General features: G+C 55.1%; 1 protein-coding gene across 1 annotated transcript in view; it reads right to left on the bottom strand.

Moving 5' to 3' along the window:
• MGAT4B (alpha-1,3-mannosyl-glycoprotein 4-beta-N-acetylglucosaminyltransferase B) overlaps nucleotides 1–14,462 on the bottom strand; it is a 1,389,535-nt gene that overhangs the window by 178,105 nt on the left and 1,196,968 nt on the right. The window contains exon 13 of the mRNA XM_086931341.1: nucleotides 9,834–9,921. Coding sequence (XP_086787467.1) covers nucleotides 9,834–9,921 — 88 coding nt within the window. The remainder of the gene's footprint in view (nucleotides 1–9,833; nucleotides 9,922–14,462) is intronic.

Raw genomic sequence — 14,462 nt, 5'->3', positions numbered from 1 at the left:
TAGTGCCCATCACAGCTTTAGCATTCATGTTTAACTTCTTTTTATTCGTTCTGCCCACATTATTTTTACTTCCTTGAAGAATGGCACTGTATGAGCAAGTGCGTGCATGGGCGCTGGTGTGTGTCTGTGTGAATGCACGACAGCAGCTGCCCACAGCGAGCGCGATCGCGTGCGCGTGCGCGTTTCAAATCGCCCTCCAAGGCGATGCGCGCGGCCAGGAGTGTCTCCTGGGAAGCACACTCACGCTAACAATAAGTTCTCGGCGACAACGCGCTTCCGCGCGTTGAGCCGAGACCTAAAAAGGGCCATAGAACTAAGGGGAAAACGAACAGGAAAGAGACCCCAACCCACCCACCCCACCCTGTACCCCTGCAGAAGGCTACGGCCTACCCCCCCAGCAGCGTGCCTGTCGCCCTAAATAGAACCCGACCTATAGGAAGTTAGAGAGAGGGAAAGGAAACAAAAGAGAAAAAAAGAGGAAAAGAACCAGGGGGAGAGGAGACCATCAATCAGTCGTTCGGCCCCTACCCACCGCCTTCACACACATGTATACCACATAAAAACGAAATCAACACAGTCTCAGGTATCAAAAACCTTCGAAGGAATCGGCCATATTGTCGTGGCTGGGGGCATTCCTCATCTCCATCCGTTAACCAGTAGTCCTCCGGGTTCAGACCGGCTCACCCCTGTCCTTTCCTAGTCATCGCTACCATGCGTAATAGAGTAGTGGGCAGCAAACATTTCGAGGTGGAGGGGCCCCTTGATCGGAACAAAATGGGCCAAGGGTGTAAACCAGAGGACCCCAGCAACAAACGGCAAAGCAAAAACTTTTTGCGGCAGTCCAGACCTTCCATTAGCGACAACAGGAGCAGCAAACAGTACGAGTGCAGTCTCGCCGCCCAGGAAAGTAAGGTCTCCCCCGCAAGATAACAGCGGGACCTCACCGATGCAGTTCGATTCGAAAATCCACAGAACTTCCCAGTCATTCAGCGTGGCTAGCTGGCCAACATGGCGGACGGAGTTTGCTAGTGCTCCGATGCCGCTGGGGGAGAAACGATCCTGTCGCCCACGCCGAGGGGCCGATTCAGTCTGAGTGCAGCTGTGTCCTACAGATCCTGCACCCCGCCTGCCTCGCTGCAAATCCTGGGGCTCTGGCGGCTGGTGCCTCGGAGTTACGCCGTGGTCGGGGGTGAGGCCTGGTGTCACGCTGCGGACCGGGGGACTCGAGTAGCAGCGGTGCCCGGAGGACGAGGGCTGGAAGGTGGCGGCGCGCCGGGGGCCCCGTGACCGGAAGTGCACCCCTGGATCGGGAACCCCGACCCCGCGACAGCCGAGAAAGGCAGGCGACACCCTGCGACCCCGGGTGCCGGGGGAAAGGACGGAGACTGCGGACGGCCTTGAGCGGCGGACTGAGGCGCCGGAGTGCTGTGACCCGTGTGTTCCCGCCGGCTGAGCTACCCCCTGCCCGCGAGGGCCGAAGGTGAGAGGTCCGGGGAGGTGCGGAGGGGCCAGGTGTGGCGCTGCTGCCCCACATCCAGCTGAGGGCGGACTACATTCGGCAGGGACCCCTGGACTGAGGAACGGGTCCGGCCGGGACGCCCTGATAGCCCGGCTGCAGCGAGGTGGTGTCTGGGCCTCCCCCTGGGGCGAGCTGGAGACTGGGACGCCTGGAGGGGAGCTGATCCTACCCCCGGAGCGACATAACTACTCCATTGCCGGCTGGGCCCCAATCACGAGGCACCGGACCGGTGTGGCTGATCCGGACGGGGTGGCACCCACTAGATCCTGCTGCTGTTCTTGGGCCCTTGCTGTGAGCTGGCAGGAGAGAGAAGGAGATAGCGCCTCAGGGTGAGCGGCGCTGCGGTGGGCCCCGACGCCCCTATTAGCTGAGCCCCCCCCCCCCCCCCCCTTAACAGGGCCAAGGCGGCCTTCGCCGGCTACCCCAGGTAGTGGATGCTGGGGGCGACCTGCAGGGGGGCAACAGACGAACCTCGGACGGCTGGAGATCGCCTGCGGACGCGACCCTACCGCCGTCTGGACACCGGGCGCTTAACATGGGGCGCAAAGGCTTGAAGAACGCGGAGGGCAAGGAGGGGCCAGGCGTGGGCCCTGCTCCAGGTGTGAACCCCGGGGGCTCTGCGCCACTGACGCTGGCTTCCACCCTTTCAGAGAGTCAGCAAGGTGATAAGCTGGACCTTATACTTAAAGAGATCAGGGACTCCAGAGCTGTGATGGAGACGCAGATGGGTACCCTCACCACTAATCTCTCCTTGCTTAAGGCGGACCATGAGAAATTAGCGGACAAAGTGGAGGATCATGGTCTGTCGCTGGCTGAAATTGCCCCGGCGGTGGCGGAGCACACGGACTCTATCCAGCTGATTCAGCGTCAAGTCAAGACCCTGATGGACCGCGTGGAGGATGCGGAAGGGCGTAATCGACGCAATAACATCCGCGTTATTGGCCTGCCGGAACGAAGCGAGGGATCCCGTCCGGCGGAGTTCATGGAACAATGGTTCCAAGATAACGTCGCCCCTGAAGGCCTTTCACCGTTCTTTTGTGTCGAGAGAGCCCATAGGATCCCAACAGGACAACCTAAACCGGGCCAACCGCCAAGACCGCTCATTGTCCGGATCCTGAATTACCGGGACAGAGACATGCTGTTGAACCAGGCCAGAATAAAATCGGTCATACCGTGGGAGAATAAAAGAATATCATTATACCCAGACTACACCACTCAAGTGCAAAAACAACGGTCATCATACTATGAGGTGAAACAGAAACTCCAAAAGGCGAAGTTACGGTATGCCTTACTGTTCCCTGCGCGCCTGAAGGTGATCCATGACAAGAAAACTCACTTTTTCGAAAGTCCCACAGATGTGGAAGAGTGGATGGAGGTGATGGACATTGAGGAACGGCTGGACCCAACACAGGATTCTACGGATGCTGAGTCCAAAGTTGGCCAGAATCAGGAAGACAACGGGGACGGCGCCCGACGCACTCACCCAAGACAGCGTAAACCGACTGCCCATCAGCAAAAGCAGGGACAGATGGAGGCAGTGGCAGCGGTGGGCACCTTCAGGGAGGACCGGGAGACAATTCATACGGATACCGAAGATAGCACAGTCCACTCGGACTCGGACAATAGTATGGTCCTGTTCCCGACGGTGACACCTGGAACCGCGGACGATCTCATGGACAATGCCCAAGAGTAATATCTCCTGTGGACTGGACCTAAAAAGCTTGAGTACACCACAATATCCTTTTATGTGCAGATTGGGGGGGGCGGTGGGGGGAGGGGGAGAGAGATGGACTGTGTTTGCTCTGGCAATATGGGTGGCCCTTCTCTGATGGCGGACACTACGTGCCCCACCCTTGGGTGGGGTGGGAGCCTCGGGTGTGAAGACTGCGAGATATGAACCCTGTATCTCCTATGATCCTGTGGCGCTTGGCAGCTGTTCACTGGCTGCACCAGTATGGGGCCACCCCTGTATTTTCCCCCCCCCCCCCCCCTGCCCCCTTCCTCTTCCCCCCCCCCTACCACGAGATGTGGCTACACTTGTCGAATAATGCTGATGGAACTCTCCCAGCGGCGCCGTTGAGCCGGCGGCTTGATCGGACATGGCACTAAGGACACGGCCAGAGCTTGACCGACCCCCCACTAGCGTATGCAACGTTATCTGTTTTATTATGTTATACAGTTTATTGTTCGGCACAGCGGAGTTCAGAGGCTGCGCCTCCACAGTTGGGGTTTGGGATAGGGTGGGTACTGTCTCCTGGTTGACACGGGCGAGTCACTCACTGGGACATATGGGAACACTCATTGCGACACCTACACGGGGTTATGGCTGACGTACAGGGTAGGTATAGGCTGGTCACCTGGAATGTGAGAGGGCTGGGGGCAGTGCAGAAGAGACACAGGGTGCATGCTTTCCTGCTGCGACAAAAGGCACATATAGTGTTCTTGCAGGAGTCACACTTGACACACTCCGAAGCACTCCTGCTGCGGAAGAAATGGAGAGGCACTGTATTCTCTACCACGTACTCTGCATTCTCCAGAGGGGCCACGATATGGGTACGTCATGGTACTCCTTTTGTGGAACTGGAGAGGCGGACTGACGACCAAGGACGCTACGTACTAGTGAGAGGTACCCTAGACGGGGAAGTGGTAGTGCTGGGCAGCATCTACGCCCCGAATTTCGACCAAGATAAGTTTTTAGCTAAGATGGGCCGGGCTCTGGCAGACTGGGCGGACGTCCCCTGGATCCTGGGAGGTGACTGGAACATGGTCTTAGACGTGACCCTTGATAGGTCACACCCCCCCCTTCAGGCAGCGGGAACACATAAACTATCTGAATTGTTTGGAACATGGCTTCGGGGCTGGGGATTGGTTGACACCTGGCGCACATTGCACCCGACACATAAAGAATATTCATACTACTCCCCTGTACACCACCTGCACACCAGACTGGACAGATTTGTATGCTCCAGCTCCCTCGCGGCCAGATGCGACGCAGCAGATTATCTGGCTAAAACGTTCTCGGACCACCGGCCGTTGACACTCGACCTACACTGGGGTAGAATACCCTCGCCTGTCCCTACCTGGAGGCTTAACCCTGCGTTGCTTGCGGATGGCCCGTTTCACTCATATATAGCTGAGGCCTTAACTGGCTACTTCGATACAAACTGGGACTCTGCGTCCTCGAACTTAGTGGTGTGGGACGCAATGAAAACCGTAATTCGGGGGGCTGCTATAGGCCGCCTGGTGGGAGCCAGACAGGAGATTCATAGTAAACTGTGCGAGGTAGAGACGCGGTTAAGTGACCTGGAAAACGCGGTGGGGCAGGACCCTGACCGCCGACCGGATCTGCAGCAGTGTAATATCGAACATGCTGAACTACTGGAGACCCTGAGGGTGATGGACTACGGAGCCTATTTGAAACGGCAACAGTCAGAGGCAGATAGGTCCGGTGCTCTGCTCGCCCGGCTGGTCCGGGATGCCCCTGAGAGCCCTACAATAACGTCTATCCGGAACGCGGCAGGTGATCTGATACACACTCAAATGGGTATTAATACTGTGTTTAAGACACACCTGGAGACCCTCTATGCTCCCCCCTCTGTCGAGGACAGGGACGAAATGACGGAATTCCTGGATGACTTGACGCTCCCAGTGCTGGCCCCGGGAGTCCAGGCGGCTCTAGCCGGGCCTATAACACAGCAGGAAATAAAGGTAGCGATCCACTCACTTAACCGGGGTAAAACCCCGGGTATGGATGGCCTACCAGGGGAATTTTATCAATCATATACTGATGTGTTGGCCCCTGTTCTGGAGAAAATATACCTCACTGCGTACGAGGCTGGCCATCTCCCGGCTACCACCATGCAGGCCTTGGTGATTTCGATCCCGAAACCCGGTAGGGACCCTCAGGATGTAGGTAACTACAGGCCCCTCTCTATGCTCTCCACGGAGTATAAGATTCTCAGTAAAGCTATTGCCTTGAGGATCCAACATCACCTCCCTGGCCTGATCCATACCGATCAATGCGGCTTCCTCCCGGAGAGGAGTACCTCCCAAAACTCGAGGCGACTCCACGCCCTCATGACAACTACACCCCACAATCTGCCACACGCGGGCTGCATAGCCCTAGACCTCCGTCAGGCGTTTGACTCTTTGACGTGGAATTTCATGTTCGAAGTCTTACACCGCTTTGGTTTCCCGGAAGCCCTGATCAAATGGATCCGTTTATTATATACGGGTCCGACGGCCAGGGCGCGCACAGGAAGGCACACTTCGGACAGTTATGGAGTCCACAGGGGCACCCGTCAGGGCTGCCCATTGTCGCCACTACTGTTTGTGTTGACGCTGGAGCCCCTGGCTATTGCGCTTCGCAACAGAGCTGCGGAGGACGGCATACCGGTGGGGGGCACCGACCACATGACTTCAATATATGCCGACGACATCCTGGTGTTCCTCCGAAACCTGCGGGGAGACCACTCGTCTCTGGCGGATATCTTCAGGCGATTTGAGGACATATCTGGGCTGGCTATAAATCCAGGGAAATCCCTGGGCTTCTTCTTTCGAGATGGCCAACGACCTCCCCTCATACAGTTCGGGGCCTACGACATACAAGTGGCACCGACCACGTTCAAGTATCTTGGAATACAGGTCTACCGGGACCCGGAGGCCCAGATTGACGGTAATATCCGTAAGGCCATTACTGGCATACGAGGTAGCGTGGGATTCTGGACATCCTTGCCCCTATCGGTAATGGGACGAGTGGCGGTCTCGAAGATGGTCCTCCTTCCCCGCATTCTGTATTATTTTGTGAACCTACCGGTTCTGCTGCCGCGTCAGATATTTACCTCACTGGATACATTATTGATCACCCTTATCTGGGGCTCGGGGAGGAGGCGGATCAGCCTTAAAAAACTGCAACTACATACTAGGCAGGGCGGACTGGGAGTGCCGGACCTGCGCAGTTACTACTACGCCAGCCAACTCCAATGGCTGACCCGATGGGTGGGGGGCAGGGACTTGCATGAGATCGCTTACACGGAGGACAAACTGGCGCGGGGAGACCTGCACTCCCTCCTCTTGCCCAATGCTAGAATTCCTGGGGACTGCCACCCCCTCCTGCACGTGGCCTTGACCTGCTGGAAGAAAGCGCTGTCGTACTCGAATGGGACCCCCCCATATGCAGACAACATACCACTACTGGGACTCCCGACACCGCAGGGGACCTTAACACGGCGCAGATTGCGACCCTGGGCGGAGACAGGAGTGGACAGGGTGGGAGACCTGTTCGGCGATGACACCTTGCTGGAACATGACTCATTTGTGCAGGCCACGGGAGCACCTTCACGCTTCTACCTACTGCACGCCTCGGTGACGCACTATGTCAGACGGGCTTGGGCCCCGCAAAGGACGAAACCGGAACAGCATGAATTAGTACATCTCTTACACTACATGGGAGCGGGGAGACACCTAGTGAAATGGCTATACACTGGCATCAGGGAACATGTACCTTCACCGATTGCTACACTTAGGGAGTCCTGGACTGCAGACTCAGGGGAAGACATTACAGACGGGGAGTGGAAAATTATTTTAGGCCATCATAGACGGGTGTCTAGGAATGTTAAGTTTCAGTTCATACAGGCCATGGTTCTCCACAGAGCTTACCTTACTCCCCAGAGGCTGCATCGGATGTTCCCTGCCACCGCACATTGCTGCCCGAGATGTTACCAGGATGAGGCACATATTCTCCACATGCTGTGGACATGCCCGAAGTTACACTCTTACTGGGGAACGATCAAACATACACTACACTCCATAACAACACTCCGAATCCCTGAGGGAGCGTTACCATGCCTGTTGGGGAATAGAAAGCGGCCCAAGACATGCAAGGCACAGCTGAGGTTTACGGACCTGGCACTGGTGCTGGCGATCAGGGTGCTCACCATGAGATGGAAGTCACCCAGGGCCCCGCAGATAGAAACGTGGCGCAGCGACTTGCTGAAGTGGGGCAAGGCAGAATCCGCGGCGCTGCGAGACGAGGAGAGCAAGGGCCTGCGCAAATATCCTATAGCTCAGGATGGGGACTTAATGATGGTAGACCTGGAGGAGATAGACCTGGACTGCTCGGGAGGCCCGGTGGGATGAACTCGCAAAGATGGCGGGAGGGGGACGAGGCCTACAGGGCACCAATGTGACTCACATCGGCTAGACCAGACCTACGGCTTTTACCACTTCAGACACACATAGTGCCACCTTGACCCGGGATGTGGAGTGTACGAGTGAGGACGACCAGGAGACAGGGGGTGGGCGGGCGGTTGGGGAGGAGGGGACAGTTGGGGTATGCTACTTACGACGGACACAATCCTGGAGGGTACGGAGTACATATGGGAACCATCCTGGGGATGCTCTGATAAGCAATTTGAAACTGAAATGCACTGATCCCACAAGCTTCTGGGTTTGAAAATGGAAAAGACTGATGTATGTTACGATAAGAAAATGTACAGAAATGTAAGACATCCTGTAACAGTCACGAATAAAGAGTTTAAAAAAAAAAAAAAAAACTTCCCAGTCATTCGAGCAGGAACGGGCCCCAACATGGAGCCCACACCCGCGCCCACAACAATCAAAGCTACCTGGAGATTCGGGGCCGCAGGCGTACAGTCCTGTCGATGCACGGCGGCAGCACTCCTCGCAGCAGCCGAGGGGGGCGAATCAGCACCCACTCGAAGTCGAGCCACATCCATGAGGGACAGCCCAGCAAAAATGGCGGCAGACCTATCTTGAACAGAGGAGTCAAGGGCCTTGGCCGCACGTAGAGACTGTAGGGCGTCAAGGACATCGCCAAGCGTGGGCTCGCGCTCACCGGACCAGGCCCCCGTGCACTTCAGCGACCCACGTTCGCCGCCCTGAGTAGATCCGTGACCCAGGGCGCCGGTCGCCATCTTGCAGGTCTAGCCACGTCCCCACGCACCTCAACTTCTGGAGCGGGCTCTCAAGCAAGGCCACCGCTGGAGTCCCTTCGAGCCCCAGAAATGGCAACCTGGGTGCAGAAAGGAGAGCCACCAAAAGTGGGGTCCGCCAGCGCCACCATCCCACGGGCGCCACCCGCCGAATCCGGGCGCAGGGCTTCAAGATGGCCGGACAGGGCAACAAAGGGGGTATGCCTCCTGCGCGGTCTTCCCCATCCACAGCGGGCCGCGCCCTACCACAGGGCCCCCAGGCCGCCAGACCGGGCCCGGTCAGTCGCCACCGGCATAACCACACAACGGCCTCTCCCGGCCGACCCCTCTCCTCCACCTGGGGCCGCCGCCAACACCTTCACTCCGGCCGACCTTCACAGGCAAGTCCCCGGTCTCCACGCCGCGGAGGCCCCGAACCAAGCAGGGGCACAGCTACGGATCCGCAGCTCGCAGTAGCCCCCGGGACAGACGGTGAGTACGAGCGTTGCTTCCCCTTTCCAGTTCTTCCCGAGTGTGTCGTCTCGGGGCAGGATGCTGATCAGGATACGTGTGTTGGGCAGGAAGGTTGGCGGAGCCGAGCTACAATGCGGCCATCGCGGTCGCGAGCTTGGCTCCTCCCCCACATCATTCTTTCTTGCTGTTATTTTCCTTGTACTCAATGTTTGCGGTCAGAGGGCATAGAAGAAAGAATGCTGATGCCTATTTTGTTGTTTTAATTAGCAGTCTACCTTTTCAACAAAACCATACTCTTTGTGGGATTCCTCTAAAATTATGTTTTGCCTGGCTGATTTCGTCAGGGTGTATTTCTTCATTTTGGAAAATCTTAACTTTTAGAAGATCTTTGTAAGTATCTCAACAAGATTGGTAGCAACATGTGGCTATTCCTCATTCAGCAGTTACAAGTGCATGCAGATTTGATGAATCAGGCAGCCATTCAGCATCTGCCTGGTTTCCCCCTTCTCCAGCATAGTATGTGATTTACTGTAACCAGTCCCAGTTTGATCATGCCTTACTGGTGCCCCGCATCTCTTAACTTACTATGTGGATTTACCCTACATTTCCAAGTCCACTTAGTCATCATCTAGACATGGTTAAGATACCCGTGTTAGCAAAGAGAAACACCAGATGCCCAACCTATATTTGTGTACTCCATCATTTGTAATAGGGAAAACACAGCTGCCTCAAACTTCCTCCATTCAAAACTAGCAGCACTTATTAAAAGCTTTCAATCTCTTTCCAAGTCAACAACACAGACCTTACCCCCTTGCCAGTCAAACAGCTGTTAAATCTCACATGAAGAATCAGTGTTATACAGTCCACATCTACTGTGAAAGGCTTTTAAAGCTAGACACACAACCTACCTATCTGTATATAACCATCAGAAGTTCGCCGGTATTTGGGGGGTGTTGAGCGTCCTTCCTGCAAAGCTTCTTTATCAGACTGAAGGCTCTGTGAAAGGAACCAAAATATATTTCAGACCACTCACTATAAGCGGAAGTAGGTAGAGCTGTAAGAGAGCAAGACACTATTTCTACCAGTCTCTACTTCATGGCACAACTTTAGAGGCGTTCTGTCTACTAGATGTCTGGATCCTACTAAATTAGGATGAAAAGAAATGGATTGGTGCAAGAAGAGGACAGAATAAGAGAACACACACAAGAGGCAGTGACAGAAAGGAGATGCTAACTAAGGCAGAAACTGTAAAATGTAGGTATTATTTGTTCCTTTTAGAACATTTACCATATCCTAATGAAAATGCAATTTTTGGCCACTGTGTTAATTTGGCTCCATCTAGTGCAAAGGCTTCAAGGCTTCTGCCATACTTTGCCTTACCTCACGTTAAGGAAGAACAAATTGAGACCCCATAGAAAGAGGAGAAAGAAACACAAATTAAACAGAGGGAAAGGCACTAGGATGATTTAAAAATAGAAAACAGATTTGTATTCATTATTAGTAACCTTTATACGTTAAATGTTACACTGAATGTGAGATGGGAGTATAGTGTAACTGCTTATCGTTGTAAAACCTGAATAAAGAAATATTTAAAAAATAAATAGAAAATATGGTAGCTTTATGACAGAGATGAAGTAGAGCAGATGGCCAAAATACTGAGTGAGGTAGGAATGTGTGTGTTCTTACGCCCCTAAGACAACTGACACTTTAATGGCATAACGTCAAGAGGCACAAGTTACTACTTGTGTAACGATATATCGGTAAGAGACATTAGTTAGTGATAGATTCCTTACCTTAGAATATCCCCAGGCGTCAGACTGGATCCAGAAACTTTTGCGTAGCAGTACCCTTGCGCGCCAGTAGGTGTCGTCTGCGGCTCCGCGTCAGTCGTCGGCGTCGTGGGCGCCGTGATGACGTCGTCGGATTACTTAGACGCCGCCTCCGCGTGCTGACGTCAGTTCTTAGACACAGCTTTTCCGCTCCAGAAACGCAGAGCTATGCCAAAAACCAACGTTGGTGCCATGAAACTAGGGCCCTGAAAGGGGATGACCTTAACCCTAGATATCAATTCACAGAACGGGGAGGATGGGTAGGTCGGTAAGGAATCTATCCCTAACTAATGTCTCTTACAGATATATCGTTACACAAGTAGTAACTTGTGCATCTGAAAGAGACACATTAGTGATAGATTCCTTACCTTAGAATAGATACCCCAGCAATACCAACCCCGGTGGTGGGTCTGCGAACCAATAATCACACCAGAAAGTCCTGGAGGACGGAACAGCCAAAGAAGCCATCCTCCGGACTTGACTGTCCAGGCAATAATGTCGTGCAAACGTGTGCAGCGAGGCCCACGTAGCCGCCTGGCAAATGTCCTGCAAGGGCACACCTCGGCCCAAAGCAGTTGTAGTCGCTGTGGCTCGAGTGGAATGAGCCCTCAGCCCCACAGGGGGTTCCTTCTTAGCCAAGGAGCAACACGCCTGGATACACAAGATGATCCACCTCGAGATGGTCCACTTGTGCACCGCTTTCCCCTTCTTAGCGCCCACGTAACCAACAAAGAGTTGGTCATCCACCCGGAACTGGCGTGTGCGATTCAAATAAAATGAGAGCGCACGTTTTGGGTCCAGACGGTGGAGCCTCTCTTCCTCTCTCGAGGGATGCGGAGGCGGAAAGAAGGTGGGCAAGGTGATAGATTGCCCAATGTGGAAGGCCGTGACTACCTTGGGTAGGAAGGAGGGCCTTGTCTGTAACACAACCTTGTCCGGATGTACTGAAAGGAAGGGAGGTTTACAAGATAGAGCCTGGAGCTCACTCACTCTCCTGGCAGAGGTGATGGCTACCAGGAAGGCAGTCTTCAAAGTAAGAAGGTGAAGAGGACAGTTGTGGAGTGGCTCGAAGGGAGCGCACATCAGAAATGTAAGAACCAAGTTCAAGTCCCACTGAGGCAACACAAAGGGCACAGGAGGGTACGTTTGCGAGATGCCTTTCAGGAATCAATTAACGATAGGGGACTTGAACAAAGAAGGTTGATCAGGCAGCCTCAAAAAGGCTGAAAGAGCAGAAAGGTAGCCCTTGATAGTGCCCAGAGCAGAGCCATGCTGGGCAAGAGAGAGAAGAAAGAGAAGAACCTCAGATGGAGGGGCATTGACGGGATCCACAGCCTTTGCTGTGCACCATGCCACAAATCTGTTCCACCTACAGGCGTATACCGACTTTGTGGAGGGACGCCTGGCTGCCAGAATGATGTTACAAACTTCAGGAGGCAAGTCAAATGGCCTCAACTGTCGCCGCTCCATCTCCAAGCATGGAGGTGGAGACTGGACAGGTTCGGGTGGAGGACCGTCCCCTGCTGCTGCGACAGATGGTCCTCCTGAAGAGGCAGACGAACCGGGGGATCGACTGACATACTGAGTAGCTCGGGATACCAGTACCTTCGTGCCCAGTCCGGAGCCACAAGGATGACTTGTGCCTGGTCGCGCCTGACCTTCTTCAGCTCTCTGGGCAGAAGTGGTATAGGCGGAAAGGCGTACAACAGACCGCAACTCCACTAGCGACGAAAAGCATCTCCGAGCGAGTGCCGCCTTGGAAATTCCAACGCGCAGAACTGATAACATTGCGCGTTCTCTTCGGTGGCGCATAGATCTAACCAAGGCTCTCCCCACTGCAGAAAGAGACCTTGCGCCACGTCCGAGTTCGGACGCCATTCGTGATCCATCATGCACCGGCGGCTGAGTTCGTCCACCCTGGCGTTCAGAGAACCTGCCAGGTGTTGAACCATCAGAGTCACGCCCTGATGTTCCAGCCATTGCCAGAGGCGCAGAGCCTCCTGGCAGAGGGTCCACGACCCCACCCCGCCCTGTTTGTTGCAGTACCACATGGCGGTGGTGTTGTCCGTGAACACCTGCACTACACTTCCCCGGACAGAGGGGAGGAATGCCTTCAGTGCTAGACGAATCGCCCGCAGCTCCAGAAGGTTGATATGGAGCCGGGACGCCGCATGAGACCAGAGGCCTCTGATCTCCGCCTCTCCCATGTGGCCTCCCCAGCCCTGGAGGGACGCGTCCATCAAAACTACGTTCTCCGGTTGGGGAAGGGAGAGGGATCTGCCGCTGACCCAATCGCGGTCCGTGAGCCACCACTGCAGCTGTCTCGCAGTGCCCTCCGAGATCAGGACATGGTCGGACAGGTTGCCCTGATGCTGGGGCCACTAAAACTTCAGGTCCCACTGCAGAGCCCGCATCCGCCACCGGGCGTGATGCACCAGAAGGATGCAGGAAGCCATCAGCCCCAGAAGCCGCAGCGTCAACCTGACCGAAACCCGGGATAAAGGCTGGAAGATTGGAATCAGAGCCTGTATATCCCGAACCCGCTGCTCGGGTGGGTAAACCCAAAACTGTGCCGAGTCGAGAACCGCTCCAATGAAAAGGAGCTTCTGAGAGGGGCACAGGTGTGACTTCGGCACATTGATGGAGAACCCCAGCTAGTGCAAGAGGTCTACCGTTGTCTGGAGGTGGTTGACAACTGTCTGGGGCGAGCCCACCTTCAACAACCAGTCGTCGAGGTAGGGGAAGACTGAGACCCCTAACCAGCGCAGATGAGCTGCGACAAAAGTGCTCGTGGCCTACCGTGAACCGCAGGTAACGCCGGTGGGCCAGTAGGACGGGGATGTGGAAATAGGCGTCCTGCAAGTCCAACTCTACCATCCAGTCTCCTGGGTCCAGTACAGCTAAGACCTGAGCGAGAGTCAGCATCTTGAACTTCTCCAGGAAAGCGCATGATGGCCCCCTTGCCAAGAGGGCCGAAACTTCCTCCTGCAGAAGCCGCAAGTGATCCCCCGATACGCAGTGGTATTGCGGTGGCATGGCTTGAGGGATCGTCTCGAAGGGGAGGGAGTAGCCCCTCCGGACGATCTGCAGCACCCACCTGTCCGAAGTGACAGTGCGCCAGTGAGAGTGGTGATGGCGAACCCTGCACCCCACTGGCGTCACATGGGCCGAGAAGCAAGGACTAGGAGGGTTTAGAGGCGGATGCTGCGGGGGAAGGTGTGGACTGGCCTTGCCGTTGTCCCTAACCGCCTCCACGGCGATTTCCACGGCCGCCACCGCGCTGGATGTTAGTCTGCGGCGTGTGGCTGGCAGCACGTGTGGGGGCGCCCCTTCCTTGGCCACGAAAGGAGTGAAGAACAAGTTACTTACCTTCGGTAACGCTTTTTCTGGTAGATACTATATCTGCCTGTGGATTCCTCACCTTGTGAATATCCCCCTTGCGCCAGCAACATTCGGAAATTCTTTTTCGTAGCCTTGCGCCGACGTGGATTGGACGTCACAGAGACACGGCTCCGCTCGCGACTCCGCTGACGTCACCGACGCCTATAATAGGCCCACGCCGGCGTGATGACATCAGTTCCGCCTTTTTTCCGTGCCATCGAGGCACACGGACGGACCAATGACAGTAGATATATACAAAGTATACACAGTATACAACAGTCAAGGCAAAACACACAGTGCAAAGCAAATGCAGGAAAGCAAATGAAA

The sequence above is a fragment of the Lissotriton vulgaris genome, chromosome 7, assembly GCF_964263255.1.
Source record: "Lissotriton vulgaris chromosome 7, aLisVul1.2, whole genome shotgun sequence".
Taxonomy (NCBI): Eukaryota; Metazoa; Chordata; class Amphibia; order Caudata; family Salamandridae; genus Lissotriton; species Lissotriton vulgaris.
This window is presented reverse-complemented; position numbering and strand designations above follow the sequence as displayed.